General features: G+C 36.9%; 2 protein-coding genes across 14 annotated transcripts in view; one reads left to right on the plus strand and one right to left on the minus strand.

Annotated features, from left to right (window-relative positions):
• PDCD4 (programmed cell death 4) overlaps positions 1–11,143 on the plus strand; it is a 26,778-nt gene extending 15,635 nt beyond the window's left edge. The window contains exons 6-12 of the mRNA XM_025273948.3: positions 457–678; positions 2,245–2,342; positions 3,301–3,415; positions 5,957–6,064; positions 6,287–6,397; positions 7,213–7,352; positions 10,418–11,143. Of these exons, the coding sequence (XP_025129733.1) occupies positions 457–678; positions 2,245–2,342; positions 3,301–3,415; positions 5,957–6,064; positions 6,287–6,397; positions 7,213–7,352; positions 10,418–10,478 (855 nt within the window). The 3' untranslated portion in view covers positions 10,479–11,143. The remainder of the gene's footprint in view (positions 1–456; positions 679–2,244; positions 2,343–3,300; positions 3,416–5,956; positions 6,065–6,286; positions 6,398–7,212; positions 7,353–10,417) is intronic.
• BBIP1 (BBSome interacting protein 1) overlaps positions 10,527–20,154 on the minus strand; it is an 18,597-nt gene continuing 8,969 nt past the window's right edge. For 6 of the 13 annotated variants that reach the window (XM_044935137.1, XM_006043934.3, XM_025273954.2 and 3 more), the window contains exons 3-5: positions 17,358–17,437; positions 15,813–15,885; positions 11,966–12,349 (exon numbers count right to left, since the gene is read on the minus strand). In XM_044935137.1, the coding sequence (XP_044791072.1) occupies positions 12,186–12,349; positions 15,813–15,858 (210 nt within the window). In that variant the 5' untranslated portion in view covers positions 15,859–15,885; positions 17,358–17,437 and the 3' untranslated portion in view covers positions 11,966–12,185. Of the gene's footprint in view, positions 11,759–11,965; positions 12,350–15,812; positions 15,886–17,357; positions 17,438–20,154 lie in introns of those variants that run through there. The other 7 variants (XM_025273950.2, XM_006043928.3, XM_006043929.3 and 4 more) reach the window with 2 other exon arrangements.

Raw genomic sequence — 20,154 nt, forward strand, 5'->3', positions numbered from 1 at the left:
GCAGCCCAGAAAGATGAAATGGAGTGGGGAGAGACTATTAACAAGGACACCAGTTAGGTCACTCAGAGTAAGTATCAGTAACTAACTGGTTACTCTGAGTAACCTAACTGGTATCCTTGTTATTAGTCATCACTGTATGTAACTGAGTTACAACGTAGCTTCTTTGGTCATACTGCCTATATTCTGCTTCATACTTGGTCACTCCTCTGGGACTCTTCAGCAAATACTTCATTTTTCTGTGCTTTGGATAGGGTGAATATGATGATAATACCTCCTCAAAAGAGTTGGTTTTTTGAATTAAGTAATAAAAACTTATTCCTCAAAATATGACTGCTTCTCTGATTATTTCGAAACAAGGAGAGAGGAAACATGGATAAAGTTTTGATTTTTTTTTCCAAAATAAAATTAAACTATAGGCAGTGACATACTTCTTTTTTTTTTTTTTTTTTTGAGTAGGAAATGCTAAGAGATTTAAATCTTGGAGAAATGAAAAGTGGAGTACCAGTGTTGGCAGTGTCCTTGGCGTTGGAGGGAAAAGCCAGTCACAGAGAAATGACATCTAAGCTTCTTTCCGATCTTTGTGGGACAGTAATGAGCACAAATGATGTAGAAAAATCATTTGATAAATTGTTGAAAGACCTACCTGAATTAGCACTGGATACTCCTAGAGCACCGCAGGTTTGTAAAATTCTTCTTTGTGTTCATTCTTCTTTTTGTTCATTCTCTGTCTGCTTTGCTTGGATTTATAGAACTAATACCTGCTCCTAGGAAGTTTTATTAGATGAAAGAGGGAAAAACTGGCCCATATTCCCTATCACACAACAATAGTGCTCTAATATTTTAATGTATTTTTCCTTAGCTCTTTCCACTCCCCCAGTGTAGTTCTCATCACTGTAATTTTATATCCTACTTTCTCCACTATGGTCTCTAGTTTTTTGGTCATTATTTTTTTTTTGCTGTCTCTATATTCTTTATTACATGTAGTTGAGCTGTTTCATGACCTAGGATCTTTTAAAAATGTAGATTGTTGTAATTGAGGATTGAGTTTGCTTCACTAATGTTATGAAAATAATCATAAATAAGATTGTTCCCTTTTATAGCTTTGTAGGGAGATAATTAGAAAATTCATGACTTATGTATGCTTTTGTTTAGATTCTGTCCTCAAAGCCTTTTACTTTTATTAGATTTAATACATGCTGACACTATAATATGACTTTCTGGTTTGAAATTGAAAACGTGTGAAATCGTTGCTATTTACCTGACCAAAGTTTTAAAGCAAGGTAGGAGCACTTTACTTAAACATTAATTTAGGAATAGAGTATAGGTAGGTTAACTTAAATGCTGTTTCTGTTTTCTTTCCTGTGACAGACAGTAAGTAGTCTGTACTAGTATTGAACTGTGATTCAAACATGAACTTTTTTTTTAATACCAGTACCAATACTTAAAAAAAGAAACTGTACACAATAGTCATTATAGAAATTTTGGAAAATAAGGAAAAGCCAAAAGAAAGAAAGGCGAGCAAAAATAGCCACTGTTAACTGTTAGCATTTTGGTATTAAATCTTCCATTCTACTTTTTGTGGATATATGTCAATGTATAATTTTTATATATCCTTACCTTTTGGTTTTAATAAAAAGTGGAATCATGGTGCATATGCTACTTTGTAAACTTGATTTTTCTTACACTCATAAAAATGCGGTAAACATATTTGTCCATATAGTGTACCCATCTTACATATATACCGTTTAACCCACAATTACTTTTAGACACTCAGTTGTTTCCAGCGTTATAAGAAATAATGCTGTGAACATGCGTTCATGTAAATATTTCTACACACTTTTACCCCCTCAGATAAACTCTTTTATTCAAACAGGTTTTTGAGAGACCATAGTCCAAGTTTTTTTTCCCCCCCAGAAGAGTGGTTTCTCTTGACTGTTAAGTCATTGACTTGGCAAATATTTTTGATCATGTATGCTATGCTTCAGGCAGTGTGCAAGGTTGGGGATTCAGTAGTGAGGAAAACAGATGTTTTATGCCTCATGGCACTTAAATTGAAGGTTAAGATGTGGGGAGTGTATGCCAAGCATAACTAGTAGGTGCTAAATGATGTTTTCTGAATATTCCAGCATGTCTTAGGTATTGACTGTGTAGTTCAACCAGTCTTCATCATTTATGTATTTAGAAATTGTGTCCTATAAAGGTTTTAGATTTTTTATATGGCTCTTTTTTTCCCCCTTATTATAGTTGGTGGGCCAGTTTATTGCTAGAGCTGTTGGAGATGGAATATTATGTAATACCTATATTGATAGTTACAAAGGAACTGTAGATTGTGTACAGGCTAGGTAAGTAAATTAATTTTTCTACTTAGAACTTTCAAAATAGGGGAAAGTTCTGCAGGATTCTTTTGAAATGACACTGGAATTAATCAGACATTGTGGATATCTATTTGTCATTTATGTGTAATTAAAATTGAGAGTTTCTTGATACAATAGAACAGAAAGAAGATAGTATTATAATGTAGAAGTTCTGCATTATATATTTCTGCATATATATTATATGCAGAGTTTTAGCCAAACTATTACCTACCTTTATGTCAAGCTACTTTTCTTTCTGCCTCAGTTTCCATATTTATAAAATGAAAGGATGGGACTTAGAATGTTCTTTAAGGTCCCTTCAGGTTTTAATATTCTGTAATTATTTAATCTTCTAATAAGATGGACAACATTAACAAAAGAGCTGTATTTTCAATTTTATATTTATTTGCTATGGAAATCTTAGGAAATAATGTTTCTTACTTTTGTTCTTTAGCATAACTATAAGCTAAATGTGTTATTTGGGAATTATGCTCTATAATTTTTCGTAACTTCCTAGAACTTAGATTTGGACTTAGCCATGTCTTAGGTTTTCATAGGTATAGATACTAATTTTCTGGAACTATTTCAGGTCATAGTATAATGGTTGCCTTGGTGGGAAAGTATGAATATATACAGAAATTCATTTTAGGTGAAATGTTCCTTCTCATTGTAGATCAATTATTTTGTAATAACATTAGGGTTCTGTTGACTGGGAAATGGAAATAAGTGTGTGAGAGAATATTAATATGAAAAGCAACCTTTTTCCTCCAGCTTTTAATTTTGAAAAATAGTTTAAGAGAATTCTTAACTTTAGGTTGCTTTTATGTTATAATGCAAAAGCTTTTAGTGTATATAGCCCTACCTTTTCCCCGGACTTTATCCATAATTTGGTCAATCTCAACAGTGTTCATATGTCAAAATTAACTGTTTTTGTTTGTTTTTGTAGAGCTGCTCTGGACAAGGCTACTGTGCTCTTGAGTATGTCTAAAGGTGGAAAGCGCAAAGACAGTGTTTGGGGCTCTGGAGGTGGGCAGCAGTCTGTTAACCACCTTGTTAAAGAGGTAACTATGGGGTATTGTCTTTAATTTATATGTGTTCTTTAGGAAAATAAACATGCCCTCTAGCTTTTATGGACAAAAATTAAGTTCAGTCTTGCAAGTGAAAAATTGAATAATCCTTATATATATGGCTTTATGCCCTTTTGCTATAAATTATACCATGACCATATAATCATTATTAAATTTTTACTGTTTCCCTGACTTAAAAATAAGATTGTGTTAAGTTAAAGTGGCTTTCATGAAGAAAGCTATGTGGGAACCTTAGCGGAATACCTAGTCTTTTTCTTGGTATTTAAAATTCAAACTGTTGAAGTAAGAGTTTCTATTTTGTAGTTATCTACTAGATGTCCATTTTTATAACCAGTTTGAAACTGGATGGTCTCAGATTTTGTTATGCATTATGAACACTAGAGTAGATCAGAGTGGTAGAATTTTTGTAAGGAAGTTCACTACTGTGAGAGTTGGACCATAAAGAAAGCTGAGCGCTGAAGAATTGATGCTTTTGAACTGTGGTGTTGGAGAAGACTCTTGAGAGTCCCTTGGACTGCAAGGAGTTCAAACCAGTCCATCCTAAAGGAAATCAGTCCTGAATATTCATTGGAAGTACTGATGCTGAAGCTCCAATACTTGATGTGAAGTCACCTGATGTGAAGAGCTGACTCATTGAAAAAGACCCTGATGCTGGGAAAGACCGAAGGCAGGAACAGAAAGGAACGAGAGAGGACAAGATGGTTGGATGGCATCACCAACTCAATGGACATGAGTTTGAGAAAGCTCTGGGAGATGGTGAAGGACAGGGAAGCTTGGCGTGCTGCAATCCATGGAGTTGCAAAGCGTCAAGACATGACTGAGCAACTGAACAGCAACAAATACATACTTTAAAAGAAAAAGTAATTGATTTTTGCATTAATACCAGATTACTCTCTATGGATTTTTTTCTTGGCAGCAAAATGATATTCTATATTAAGAAACCAAAAATGTTTTACTCTTCTTTGAGGATTTTAAAGAAAATTAGAAGATTTATATAGTACATGTGCTTTTTATTTTTGACTGTAGTCTTTTCATGTGAAAGAAATAAAACTTTCTATATTCCGAGATGACATCATCTGTATACAGAAAATCCAAGTGAATCCTCAAGAAAACAAAAATACCAAACTGTTATAAAAGAATTCACTGTGGTTGCAGGATATAAGATATGCATACAGAATTTAATTGTAGATCATCTGTATGCTAGCAATGAGTGAATGATTTGAAATGAAATTAAACAATTACATTGATAATAGCATAAAAATTAAATATAAAGGAATAAATTTAACAAAAGAAGTGCAAGTCTTCTGAACTAAAAATGATAAAACACTGTTGAAAGAACTAAGGTTTAAATAAGTAGAAAAATATCCCATGTTTATGGACTGAAAGACAACATTGCTCGGATGATAATGCTTGTCAAAGTTAACATTTTGAGAAACTGCCAAACTATTTAATGGTACGTGAATTATCTCAACAAAAATTAGTCAACATAAAAGCTGAAATAAAACTACCAATATATGAGTTTGAGGTTGACAGTATTTGGATATTCATTTATTTTATATGGAAGGATGAGTTGGACAGAGAGGACTTTTAGAAATATATACGTGTATTTATCATTCTCAAAAATGCATGGAACCAAATGGGAAACATTTAAATACTTTATATAACAAAGTTAAAAGTTCCATGCTTTAAATATTTATTTTCCTAGAGCATAATAGGAATTATTCATCAATCTGTATTCTGTTGATCAGATTTTATTTTTTATGGAAATATGTTGTAGAATTTGGAAGTAGAAGATATGTAAATAAGATTATTTTATTCAGTCAGCTAACATTCATTTGAGTGTCTGCTAAGTGCAGATGATTTTAACAGGCAGTGTATAGGGGAGAACATTCCTAGTTGAAGTTCTTGTGCCGAAAAACTTTATCCTCTTTCTTTTTTTCTGGAGCCATAGATATTCTTGTGTGACTTTAAACAGAGTCAGGACTTGACCTCCTTAGCCGTAACTGAAGTAGAATTGCTAACAAACATTTTAAATGGGCCTCAAAACTTCAGTTTTAGAGGAAAGAGACTAGTATTTAGAGAATCTTTGCTCTGTCTAGTAAAGCCCTATTATCTCTCATTTTTTGGCTCCCACTGCAGTATTAAGGTTATCCTGGTGGAGATAAGTTTGTGCCACTTTAAAAAGTCATTTTGAGACTTCAGTTAGTGCCCTCTAGTGGTATTTAAAGTGACTTCTTTTTTCACAGGGAGCATTGAAGCATGACCACAGCTCAGGCCATACACACGTCTACACGTCAGTCTCAGTGATTATCAAAGCACACCAGAACACTGCATTATTCCCTTTATGATTTGCTTTTCAGTTGTGAAAAAATTCTGTTGTGTCAAGACTACTAGACAACTGTTTGTGACTTACTTATTTACTATGTAATATATTGAGATGAGGGTAAATCTTCAGGCAAAGCAGAATTTTTCAAAAATCAAGAACTAACACATCTCAATTCTTAAATCTGATAGATTGATATGCTGCTGAAAGAGTATTTACTCTCTGGAGACATGTCTGAAGCTGAACATTGCCTTAAGGAACTGGAAGTACCTCATTTTCACCACGAGCTTGTATATGAAGTAAGATTACTTTGGCATTCCAAAGAGAATTATTGTGTTCCTTTTTGCACCACAGAGACTTAATGCTTCTTTAATAATACACATTTTTAAAAAATTACAATATTAAGGGAGAGTTCTATAATTTTTAATGGTTACATATTAGAGAAAAGAGATCTGATAGATTTTAGGAGCAGTTTCTTATATGAAAATGAGCAATAATTCAATCATTTATTCAATTTTTAGGCCATTGTAATGGTTTTAGAGTCAACTGGAGAAAGTACATTTAAGATGATTTTGGATTTATTAAAATCTCTTTGGAAATCTTCCACCATTACTCTAGACCAAATGAAAAGAGTAAGTATAACATTTTGAACCATGTTTAGGCTGATAGCTTAAATTTTGTATGCCTGAATACAGACTGAAGGTGTCAATGAAACTTTCTTTCTGGTTTATTTAGTAATGTTATGCCTTTTTCTATATTTTTTAATGGTACTGTTTAGTTTTGAACTTCTTACAGCATTTCCTGGGAAGTTGTAAATATGTCAGCTTTTTTTTAATCTAAATTTAAAAAATGTGTGTGTGTATGTTCTTCCTCAAGAGTTCTAAGATATGATAATTTGGTTATATCTAAGAGTCAGACACGACTGAGCGACTTCACTTTCACTTTTCACTTTCATGCATTGGAGAAGGAAACCCACTCCAGTGTTCTTGCCTGGAGAATCCCAGGGACGGGGGAGCCTGGTGGGCTGCCGTCTATGGGGTCGCACAAGAGTCGGACACGACTGAAGCGACTTAGCAGCAGCAGCAGAGAGAAACAAATTTTTAACAAAAGTACTTGATTTATTTCTATTTTATTGTATGCATTGTTATTAAAATGTTGGTAAGGTTCTTATTTGCCTTTTATTTTTTTAAAATGTAGTAAATGTATTACAGTAGATGGAGAAATGTATCCAGTGTCCATTGTCTGCTGGAAGCTCTTTTGAGAGAACAGTTTTAAATATTCTGTAACAAATGTACTTAACTCTTTGTACTTTTCAAGGTTCAGATCTGACTTCAGTCTAATTAATATGACCACTTGGACCTAAATATAGCTTGATAACAGTGATGGGTTACATGCATTATGTATTTTATATGGGCTAACACTTCTGTATATAACTTCATTGTTCTAGGGTTATGAGAGAATTTACAATGAAATTCCGGACATTAATCTGGATGTCCCACATTCATACTCTGTGCTTGAGCGATTTGTAGAAGATTGTTTTCAGGCTGGAATAATTTCCAAACAACTCAGAGATCTTTGTCCTTCAAGGTACTTTATTTACTTTCTCAACATCAAATACTGACTGAGGTACTTAAGGTTAAGCTAATTTTCTGTTTTTCTGTCTGAAAAATAATAGTATCTTCCCTTTAGTTACTCATTAGTGGAAAATCATCTGAGTCTATGGAAAAGCAAGCATGAAGCTTTTTGTTCTCTTGTAAATCTGTACAGGACTATCTCATGACGCGCCAGTTCACTGGAAAGAAGCTAATTTTGTGGAACAAAATGTGTCTTACTCTGTTCTGAGTAGTTTAAATATTATTTCAGAGTAGATATTAATCCGTAAGATGAAAAAATTGAGGCTTATGACAGTGTAATGTACCTTTTCTAAGGTTACACATAGTAGAAGCCAAGGATGGATCCAGACTTTTTCCGGCTTTAAAGGTCTATGCTCATTCCTATCGGAGAAGGCAATGGCACCCCACTCCAGTACTTTGCCTGGAAAATCCCATGGGCGGAGGAGCCTGGTAGGCTGCAGTCCACGGGGTCGCGAAGAGTTGGACACGACTGAGCAACTTCACTTTCACTTTTCACTTTCATGCGTTGGAGAAGGAAATGGCAACCCACTCCAGTGTTCTTGCCTGGAGAATCCCAGGGAGGGGAGAGCCTGGTGGCTGCCGTCTGTGGGATCACACCGAGTCGGACACGACTGAAGTGACTTAGCAGCAGCAGCAGCTCATTCCTATTCTGTATGTAGGTTCCTTTTGATCCTTCACAGAATGGAGAATTGGGGCTGATTGCATTTTACTTCTCTAGAAAGTGTGTGTGTGTGTGTGTGATTCTTTGGAGGTATATGTGCTACTAGGATCACACTCTTTAGGAGTTGATGGATTTTTTGTTATTGTTAAAGCTTAAGTTTATATTGTAATAGATATAAAAGTTTAGTAACAGCTAAACTTCTTGTTTGGGCTTCCCAGGTGGCTCAGTGGTAAAGAATCTCCTGCAATGCAGGAGATGCAGGTTCGATCCTTGGTCAGGAACATCCCCTGGAGAAGGGAATGGCTACCCACTCCAGTATTCTTGCCTGGAATATCCCATGGACAGAGGAATCTGGGAGGCTACAGTCCATGGGGTTGCAAGTTGGACATGAAGCGACTAAAACAAAGAAGAAACTTACTGTGTGGTCTCCTTTATGTATATTTTAAGTTTTTGTAATTTTTTTCTGAAGAAATTTCAAACTTGGCATACTTTTATGTAAGTGCATTGTGAGAAATCTCAAAAAATACTTAAGGCTGTCCTTTGCTTACAAAGTTCAGAAGCCATTAAGAGAGAAGGACAAGATAATGGTGGAGATACATTTTAATGGCTTTGATAAAAATGTCTGAAAATGTATATTTCTACTTGGTGATGGCATCCTTTATGTACTAATGTGCAAAGTGGTGTACATCAGTATAAACGGTCAACTTTGGCAAGGCTTTTTGCTACTTGCTGCTTCATTTCCACCCTTGATCTCCTAATATTATAGTATGAAGCCTTTATGTTCAGGAAAATATAGCTGCAATACATACCCCTTTCATAAATACCCCTTAATATGAAAAGGAGTCAACACTTTGGCACTGTCCTTTGATAGCTCAGATGGGAAAGTGTCTGCCTGCAATGCAGGAGGCCCGGGTTCGATCCCTGGGTTGGGAACATCCCCTGGAGAGGAAAATGGCAACCCATTCCAGTATTCTTGCCTGGAAAATCCCATGGACAGAGGAGCCTGGTAGGCTGCAATCCATGGGGTTGCAAAGAGTTGGACACAACTGAGCAACTTCACTTTCAACTTTTTAAAAAAGTTTTTCAGCCTCTCTTCAAAAGTCTTAACTAGTGATTTATATTATTGCCTTACTTTCAAGGATCATTTGGAGAGATGTCTAAACTTTCTGTGAATTCCATACAACTTTAACTTTTTATCCTCTCTTTTTTTGCTTATTTGGGCAAAGTGCACATTTGTGTGTGACCTTGAATGCCTGTGCATATTGGTCTAGGGTCAGAGAAGAAATAAGGACCAATTCTGCCCAAGCTCTGTTAGCACTTACTGCTTTCAGCTGCTGTGACTGTTCCTCTTGAGCTGTTGTTACTACATGTAGCTGTAGAGGAAGGCATCTTGAGTTTGAAATGGCATAAAGTTCAAAATGGGGTATATACAGGAATTAAATTGACTCTGTTTTTCCACATTCAGGTTATGGCTTTTCTGTATCTGAGAAAAAATTAAAAACCATTTTAAAACATAGATATTTTAATAGGTTCTGTAGCTTTAGTTTCCATAGTTCCCAATCATGTTGGTGTTTCCTATTTGGTTCAATGTTTAGCTTTCAAATAATATTAATAACATAGTAGAAATAAATACAGGCATGTCTCATTTTATTGTGCTTTACAGATACTGTTTTTTAACAAACTGAAGGTTTGTGACAACCCTGCATTGACAAGTCTGTTGGTGCCATTTTCCCAAACAGCATTTGCTCACTTGATGTCTGTGTGTCACAGTTTGGTAGTTCTCAGAGTATTTCTAACCCTCAACTTGCAAAAAGATTAGACTTGTTAAAAGTTTGGATGATGGTTAGCATTTTTCCTCAATAAAGTATTTTTAAATTATTATAGGTACATTGGGGTTTTAGACATAATGATATTGCACACTTACTAGGCCACAGATTTATGTAAACATTATATGCAGTGGGAAACCAAAAAACTAATGTGATTCGCTTTATTGAGGCAGTCTGGAACCGAACCTGCAATAATTTTGACGTGTGTTTGTATTAAATTTCCAAACAGCAAAATGTTTGCCATATTTGTATTTTTTTTTCTTACATGACTTCATTTGAACAGTGAACTTATTTCAATAATTGAGCTTTTGTTTAACTAAAAAATGCTCAGATTAAGTAGTTCATTTGGTATGTTCTAGGGTATGTAACCAGTAAGGTCTTTTCAAAAGACTTAGGCATGCTGACTTTTTAAAATTTAAATGACAAACTATTCAAAAGTTAATGACAAAAAAAGATGAAGTTTTTAATTATTTTAATTGGCTGTAGTCAAAATTTGTATCTGTTTACATGTTTTTGTTCTTTTCATTACAGGGGTAGAAAACGTTTTGTAAGTGAAGGAGATGGAGGTCGTCTTAAACCAGAGAGCTACTGAATAAAGAACTCTTGCAGTCTTGGATGTTATAAAAAATATATATATCTGAATTGTAAGAGTTGTTAGCACAGGTTTTTTTCTTTTTTTTTTTTTTAAAGCACTTGTTTTGGGTACAAGGCATGTCTCAAATTTTTAAAGGAAGTGTTTTTTTTCTTTTTCTTTCTTTTCTGTTTTTTTTTTTTAATTTGAGGGTGTAAAGGAGGGACAGAAAAGCAACCACTTCTTAAGTGGGATATTCTCATAAGCTACCTTTTGTAAGTGCCATGTTTATGACCTAATCATTCCAAGTTTTGCATTGATGTCTGACTGCCACTCCTTTCTTTCAAGGACAGTGTTTTTGTAGTAAAATCACTGGTTTATACAAAGCTTTATTTAGGGGGTCAAGTTAAGCTGCTAAAACCCCATGTTGGCTGCTGCTGTTGAAATACTGTGCTTTGGGAGTTAAAAAAAAAAAAAAGAAAAGTTATTTCTTTGTTTTAAAGAATTTTTAAAAAATGAGCTAGTTGTGAGACTTATTCATCTTTCCAGAAAACATATTGCTTGGTCTTAAAGACTAGACAGTTAAGTAAATGGTGGCTGGAACATCTATTTTTCTACAAAACTGGAAAAATGAACCCAGTTCTAGAAGAATGTATGACAAAATAAAACATGTGAAGCAGTGTTGATTATTTGGAGTGCATTTATTTTAGATCTTTTAAAAAACTTATTTCCCACAGCAAATTTTAAATCATATTTGAACCTAGTTAAACTTTGCTCCTGGCAAACTTTTAAAACAAGAGTACAGTAGTAAATAAATTATTTTGATATTATACTTGGGAAATACTTGCACACTTCCTTGTTTTTTATCTTATCTAGAACTTAATGAAATTTCTAAATGTATATACCTTTCATCATTAAGTTCTATTACCAAGTAGTGTTTGTAGTTACAAAAATTATTCTTCAAAGACTCAAAAGTTTTACATTTAGTCAGTGTATGAGAAAACAGTAGTTACTGATAACAGTAATCTAAGGGAAGATCACATTTCTAACCTCTTTTGCAGAGCCTAATTACTCAGCAAGGCCTAAAGGTCCATACTAATTTAAATTGTCTATTACCAACTGCAGCAAACCAACCAAGAAATTATATTCAGAATTTACAAAGGTTTTCCTAGGAATATATACCCATTACAGGTCTAGCTACAGTCTTTTAGAAATAAAACTTCCAAATTTATGTTCATTTTACTTCATGGGCTCTTTCAAGTCCTTATTAATTTCCATTTTAGGGTTTTATGTTTTGATACCTGGAAGACAAAGGTGGCAAGGTAAGTCCTTAAAGTCAGTATAATTAAAAAGCTTAGTTCAGTTTTTAAAACCATGTACAGGATGACTGTAAAAGTTGCATTTACTCACTGTGCCTAACTAAGAATGTTATCTAGAAAACTGATAGGAATGGTGAACAGTAATTTGTAGTTTGAAAAGCTTGGGTTAAAAATAAAACAAAATCTGGGTTCAAAGTTTTAAAATTGCTTATATTCAATACAAACCAGTGTTTAAATTCACAATCCAAATTTTAGTAATCCGGTTTTTTTTATAGGGATACTATCTGTTTTATTAATACATACTGTTTTCAGCATACAGATGCAGATTATTTTCAGCTCTTGTTAATAGAAAGGTGTAGGGTGTTCTGTAGAAGTGCTAGTTATCATTCAGTGAGTTACTTGCCATTGTTCAGTGAGTTATTTTCTGTTCCTTTTCTGTCATTTCCTGTTGGCGAATTGTATCCTGTGCTGCTTGTTGCATTTTCTCCAGTTTTTCAAGAGTCAGAGATTTTAATGGTAAAAGTTTGGGTTTACATAGCACCATTGTGGTTATATCTTCTACATACAGCTGCCCTAAGTTTAAAAAGAAATAAAAATCAGAGTGAGATAAATACAGCTGTTTGGTAGTTTGGATTTGCAGCTTAAAAATTTAATACATTGTCATTTAAAATCTCGTTCTTATAGTTATCCTTGTAACATATCTTTAATATAAAAATATAAAAGCATCATTTAATACTAGGAAGTTCATGAGAAAGGTTTTGAATTTTCAACCTAAAATTATAAGTTGCCGTGGGACACAACTTCTTGTGTCAGATGTTGAATTTCAAACAAACAAACAAACAAACAAAAAAAAAAAAGGAAGGAAATACAACATACATAAAAATACTTAGGGGGACAAGATGGCAGGGTAGAAGCCCACCAGAGTCACAACTGAATGCTGACCAACCATCAATAAAAAAGACGCAAACCTACCAAAAAAGATATTCTGTTGATACATCCAAAGACATGAAGAAACCCAACGAGATGGTAGGAAGGGCGCACACTCAATATAATCAAATCCCATACCCCCCAGGTGGGTGACCCACAAACTGGAGAACAATTATATCGCAGAAGTTCTCCCGTAGGACTGAGTCCCACATCAGGCTCCCCAGCCTGGGGGTCTGGCATCAGGAGGAAGAGCCCCCAGAGCACTTGGCTTTGTAGTCCAGTGGGGCTTGAGTGCAGGAGTGCCACAGGACTGGGGGAAACAGCAGCTCCACTCCTGGAGGACACACACGGGTGTGCGTGCACTGGGACCCAGGGCAAAAGTGCACTGACTTCATAGGACCATGGGTCATACCTGCTGGTCTTAAGAGGATCTGCTGGGGAGGTGTGGGGTGACTGGCTCACTGTGAGGACAAGGACCCTGGTAGTGGAGACATCAGGGAACGCTCATTAGCATGAGCTCTCCTAGAGGCTGCCATTTGGCACCAAGACCTGATGCCACCCAACAGCCAGTAGGCTCCAGTGCTGGGACCCCGAGGCCAAACAACAAAGCAGGAACATCCCCTCCCTGCCATCAGACTGCTTAAAGACTTCCTGAGCCCACAGCCACCTCTGGTCACGTCCCTTGATACGGCACTACCACTGCCCGTCAGAGAACCAAGACTGAGCTCTACCCAACAGTGTTGCCAAGCATAGGCCCTTTCCACCAAGACTGAGCTCTACCCAACAGTGTTGCCAAGCATAGGCCCTTTCCACCAGGAAGCCTGCTCAAGCCTCTGGACCAGGCTCAACCACCAGGGGGTAGACTCCAGAAGCAAGAAAACTAGCATCCAGCAGCCTGGGAACTGAGTTCACAAACAGATCAGAACCTTCCCTGGACTAGCTGGTCCCTGGACTGTTGGGTGATGAGAGCGTAAGGCTGGGTGGGACACACAGGACATCCCCTACAGAGGGTCACTTCTCCAAGGTCAAGGAACATAAATAACCTTCCATATACATAAAAATAGAAATTAAAAGAAAATGAGACAGCAGAGGAATACATTTCCTAGAGTAATGGAAATAACAAAAATACACAAATGGGACCTAATTAAACTCAAAAGCTTTTGCACAGCAAAGGAAACCATAAAACGAACAACCTATAGAATGGGAGAAAATGTTTGCAAATGTGACTAACAAGCGATTAATTTTCAATACACCAATAGCTAATACAGCTCAATATAAAAACCCAATCAAAAAATGGGCAGAAGATCTAAATAAACATTTCTCTAAAAAGATGGCCAAAAGACACAAGAAGCTAATTCTAGAACCATAAAACTACAATGAGGTATCCCCTCACACCAATCAGAATGGCCACCATCAAAAAATCTACAAATAATAAAAGCTGGAGAGGGTGTGGAGAAAAGAGAACCCTCTTACACTGTTGAAAGTTGCTCAGTAGTGTCCGACTCTGTAACCCCATGGACTACACAGTCCATGGAATTCTCCAGGCCAGAATACTGTAGTGCGTAGCCTTTCCCTTCTCCAGGGGATCGTTCCAATCCAGGGATGGAACCCAGGTCTCCCACATTGCAGGCGGATTCTTTACCAGCTGAGCCACCATGGAAGCAACTATACAAGTATACAGCAAATTTTATATACAAGTTATACATACATTCCCACCTACACTGTTGGTGGGAATGCAAATTTGTGCAGCCACTATGGAGGACAGTATGGAGGTTCCTTAAGGAACTAAAAAGAGAGTTAACCACATGGTTCTGCAATCCCACTCCTAGGCATGTGTCTGAAGCAAACTGCAATTTGAAAAAAGAAAGGCACCCCAGTGTTCATTGCAGCACTATTTACAATAGCTAACACATGCTGCTGCTGCGTCGCTTCAGTTGTGTCCGACTCCGTGTGACCCCATAGATGGCAGCCCACCAGGCTCCCCCGTCCCTGGGATTCACCAGGCAAGAACACTGAAGTGGGTTGCCATTTCCTTCTCTAATGAACACATGCAGGCACTCTAATGTCCACTTACAGATGGATAAACAAGACTGTGTGTATGTGGAATATTAACATGAAGAAGACTGAAATAATGCCGTTTGCAGCAACATGGATGGACCATACTAAGAGGAGTAAGTCAGACAAAGATATCGTTTATATGTGGAATCTAAAAAAAAAAAAATGAATGAACTTTTAAATATAGAACAGAAACAGACCAAAAAGACATAGAAAACAAACTTACAGTTACCAAAAGGAAAAGGTGGAGAAGGGATAACAGGAGTTTGGGATCAACATACACACACCACTATATATAGAACATATAAACAAAAAGGACCTACAGGAATCTACTATATACAACCTGGAACTATAGTCAGTATTTTGTAATAACCTATAAGAGAAAAGAATCTGAAAAAAAACAAGGTAATTAAATATGTATGTATAACTTGTATATAAAACTTGCTATACACTTGTTGTAAACCAACTATATACTTCAATTAAATGGAAACTCAAGTACCTAGTAAGATATGGTATTAACATGAATATTCAAATTACTGAATGTTTACCTTAAACCTTCAGCTTTTGTTACATTGTTTGATACAGGTTTCTTTTCCCTCACTTTCGGACCTTAGTATTATGGTAAATTATGGTGCTATTTTTGTCACTAAATTTCTTCTTGTTATCACCAATCTTGAGAATAATAGGATTTCTACATTTAAGAAACAAACCATCATCTTACATCCTTTTACTGGGGGCAAAAAAGCAATGGATTACTCCTTTACAAACTACTCATGACAAAAGCATAGCAAAAGTGGAGAGTATCTGTGGCATCTATATAACACAAAATGGTTACAAGATGTCTAGTTATTGAGTCTGCTTTATGACACTATTATATGTATAATATTGGAGAAGGAAATGGCAACCCACTCTAGTATTCTTGCTTGGAAAATCCCATGGACAGAGAAGCTTGGAAGGCTACAGTCCATGGCGTCGCAAGAGACTCAGACACAACTGAACGACTAAAGCAGCAAACAATAATATTCTATGACCAAAGCATCTGTGATTTAGATACCTTGTTTTGGAAGAACTTCCCGGAACATCGACTTCGTTTCTGCCATATCTGAAATGTTGGATACAGTCTCGTCCTTCAATGAGAAAACAAATATTATTCAAGAATGAATTCCCAAAGCATATTACTTGAGGTATTTCCATTGTAGTTTAAGAAGTAAAATCACAATGTGTATAGAAAATGAACTATCCTATCCTTGCATAATTTTTCCTTTAATTACCTGAGTCTTTCTATTGAAACAAGGTTGAGATAGTTCATGTAAGCATGCAGACTTTGTCAACTTTTGTTCATCAGTGGTGGTGTTAACTGGAAGGCTGCATGTTCCAAATTTTTCCCCTCTTAGTGAAAATTGGTAGGGCTTAAGTTTTTCAGGCAAAGATAATTAATTATCTAGTAGGTATCTGTGTCACCCCACTCCAGTACTCTTGCCTGGAAAATCCCATGGGTGGAGGAGCCTGGTAGGCTGCAGTCTATGGGGTCGCGAAGAGTCGGATACGACTGAGCGACTTGACTTTCACCTTTCACTTGCACGCATTGGAGAAGGAAATGGCAACCCACTCCAGTGTTCTTGCCTGGAGAATCCCAGGGACGGGGGAGCCTAGTGGGCTGCCGTCTATGGGGTCACACAGAGTCGGACACAACTGAAGCAACTTAGCAGTTAGCAGGTATCTGTGTAGCTGAGGGAAAAAAAAAGGATTTATGTGCAGCTGATAGCATCTCCTGAGTGGTAGATGATGTTAAAAGACAAGACAGTTTGGGAGGTGGCCTATGCCAGGCTGTTAGGGAAAGGAGGCAGTACTATGCAAATACTGCCTAACATTCACACTTCTTTCAGTAGCTAACAACCAATTTCTGCTTTAATTCCTTTGCTTTAATGACAAAAAGCAACTTAAGGATCAATTACTGGCTACACAGCTGCAATTTGTTAAGGAAGCAACACACACAGGTGAAACTGGCTTCTGAATACCAGAAGTGAGGTGTGCTTTCAGTTTACTATTTTCCTCTAATACACATATATTAATACTATATGCTGAAGTGCCAGTGAATACCCTCATGTGAGTATTTTGTTATGCAGATCCCAGTGTATATGTCATCTCTGGCTAGTGACATGTTTCCAGTGTTACATCCCAGTTTATGCCATGCTATGTATTAGTATATTCAAGGTGTTCTGGACTGTAATTTTTAGCATGATCCCCTTCCAAATACAGAAGCTTCTCTAGACAGTCCCACCCATTTTGTGATATTTTGCCACACTGATGCAACTTACTGTATATCTTTCACAACACCACCACAGAAGAAAGATTTATTATCTATAATGTGATGATGCTGGCTTGGTGCCTGCCTTTACCACCCACTGCAAATTAGTTATAATAAAGTGAAGCTGCTGCTGGTCTTAGTCCCATTACCACTATTTTGACATTCCTAATAAAAGTTTCCTACTCTCCATCCACCAAGCCTTTTCCCCTTCTTGTTCAAATTTCTATTCTGAAAGACCTAAAGTTCCTGAGAAAGCTCTATCTGCTTTCCAGAACGGTCATCAAAACTTACCCCTATTCTGCTCTGTCTGGGAAGGAAGATGAAGTCGGGAATGGACCAGGAATAAAGCAATGCATCACACTACCTAGAATCTGAGATAAATGCAATTTACTCAATGCATGGCTGCTTCTCCTTCTGACACATTCTTTCCTTCCTGTTACTTAAGCCTGCCAGTGGTAACTAGTGATCATTTCTTTTTCCAGGTTATGTTGAAGGGCAAAAACATTGCAGATCTCTGATTAGCATGAATATAAGAAACACTTTACCTCTCAAAGATAGAACAATGAAAATATTCCTTAAGCCTTTATTTGGTGCAAATCTGACACGATATGCTACTGAAAGGGAGGACAGACATTATAAATGTTGACAAATGTGAAGGTGCCTAGCATCTAAGAGTTTTTATATTACCAATTTTTTTAATCACCAAAATGCTAAAATGGTGGATGAACAAATACTTAAATCTTAGCTGATTTAAATAGCAACTCTAGATACTCATAATTTAACTCTAGATACTCATACTCTTTTGCTTTCTCTTCTCTATACCCAAAATCTAGCTTGAAGAAAACAATGAAGCTTGGTGCTCTATGAAACCTTAGTTCTCTGATTAAGCTGCCATTGTTACTGGAAAGGGTGTGGAGCTAAAGGCCCAGTAGGGAGTGGGTTGGACCTGGTGTAAGGAAGATCAGTGCCTTCACTTGCCTGGGTGGAGTGTCTACTTTGCTGGGGCTGATTCTTGTTCCGAGGTTCCCCTAGGCATTGGCAGGACAGAAACAGGAAGGGAAGGGCTAAAATAAGCAAGGTATTGGTTGGTTGGCTGGCACTGCCAAGCCTACAGTGTCTTGATAATCAACTGCCCAGGGAGCCCAGAGTAGGAAGGAGCATTTTTATCCTTCCCCAGGTGGCCTGCTAATAGCCAAACATGGGTGTTTTGCCTGGTGTAATGCACCCTATGGAGGGTGGCTACCCTTAAGGGTACTTTCTAATTGGTAAGGTAAGATGTGTTTAATACCAGGGACAAGAAGGAAACATACCAGCTATGGATAAAATTCATGTATGTTATACAAGTGTCACATCATTCAATTCAATAAATATGTGAGTGTCCACCATGTGCCAGGAACCATTCATTAGTGAATAAAAGCGGAAAAAAACCTTTGCTCTTTTGGAGCTTACGGCCTAGTGTATAGGGAGAAAAATAAAAATGCTATTAGAAGGTAGTGTTACAGAAACTAAAATAGTTTAAGGGGATTTAGGAGTGCTGGGGGTTGTGGTGGTTATACTTTAAATAGGAAAATCGTTATGGCCTCATAAAGTGAAAATCATTGTGGTCTTATTTTAGGGTGTGTGTGTTATGTTTTTTGAGATTGCAAAAAAATCTAAATGCCTGATAGTATCCACAGTTAGGGAACATATAGGGAAATGGGCACTCCCTATTGGTGAGCAGGTTTGTCAGTACAGCATTTTTAGAGGGATAATTTGTAGTATCCTTAAATATTTTGTAGTATCTACTACGAAAACCAAATATGTATATTTTCTTTGACCCAAACATTCTACTACTAGTAGTGATCCCTAAAGAAACAAAGCATGAGTGTGTAAAGATAAAAGCGTTCAGTTTAGCCGCTCAGTCATGTCTGACTCTTGGTGATCCTGTGGACTATAGCACACGAGGCTTCCCTGTCCATCACCAACTCCCGGAGCTTGCTCAAACTCATGTCCATTGAGTCAGTGATGCCATCCAACCATCTTATCCTCTGTCGTCCTCTTCTCCTCCTGCCTTCAATCTTTCCCAACATCAGGGTCTTTTCAAATGAGTCAGTTCTTCACATCAGGTGGCCCAAGGACTGGAGTTACAGCTTCAGCATCAGTCCTTCCAATGAATATTCAGCACTGATTTCCTTTAGGATGGACTGGTTGGATCTCCTTGCTGTCCAAGGGACTCTCAAGAGTCTTCTCCAACACCACAGTTCAAAAGCATCAATTCTTTGGCACTCAGCTTTCTTTATGGTCCAATTCTCACATCCATACATGACTACTGGGCAAACCATAGCTTTGACTAGACAGACTTTGTTGGCAAAGTAATGTCTCTACTTTTTAATATGCTGTCTAGGTTGGTCATAACTTTTCTTCCAAGAAGCAAGCATATTTTAATTTCATGGCTTCAGTCACCATCTGCAATGATTTTGGAGCCCCCAAAATAAAGTGTCACTGTTCCCATTGTTTCCCCATCTATTTGCCATGAAGTGATGGGACCAGATGCCATGATCTTTGTTTTCTGAATGTTGAGCTTTAAGCCAACTTTTTCACTCTCCCCTTTCAATAAGAGGTTCTTTAGTTCTTTGCTTTCTGCCATAAGTGTGCTGTTATCTGCATATCTGAGGTTATTGATATTTCTCCCAGCAATCTTGATTTCAGCTTGTGCTTCATCCAGTCCAGCATTTCTCATGATGTACTCTGCATATAAATAAGCAGGGTGACAATATACAGCCTTGACATACTCCTTTCCCGATTTGGAACCAGCCTGTTGTTCCATGTCCAGTTCTAACTGTTGCTTCTTGACCTGCATATAGATTTCTCAGGAGGCAGGTAAGGTGGTCTGGTATTTCCATCTCTTTAAGAATTTTCCACAGTTTGTTGTGATCCACACAGTCAAAGGCTTTGGCATAGTCCATAAAGCAGATGTTTTTCTGGAACTCTCTTGCTCATTTGATGATCCAACAGATGTTGGCAATTTGATCTCTGGCTCCTCTGCCTTTTCTAAATCCAGCTTGAACATCTGGAAGTTCATGGTTCACATACTGTTGAAGCCTGGCTT

Source organism: Bubalus bubalis, chromosome 23, assembly GCF_019923935.1.
Source record: "Bubalus bubalis isolate 160015118507 breed Murrah chromosome 23, NDDB_SH_1, whole genome shotgun sequence".
Lineage (NCBI taxonomy): Eukaryota > Metazoa > Chordata > Mammalia > Artiodactyla > Bovidae > Bubalus > Bubalus bubalis.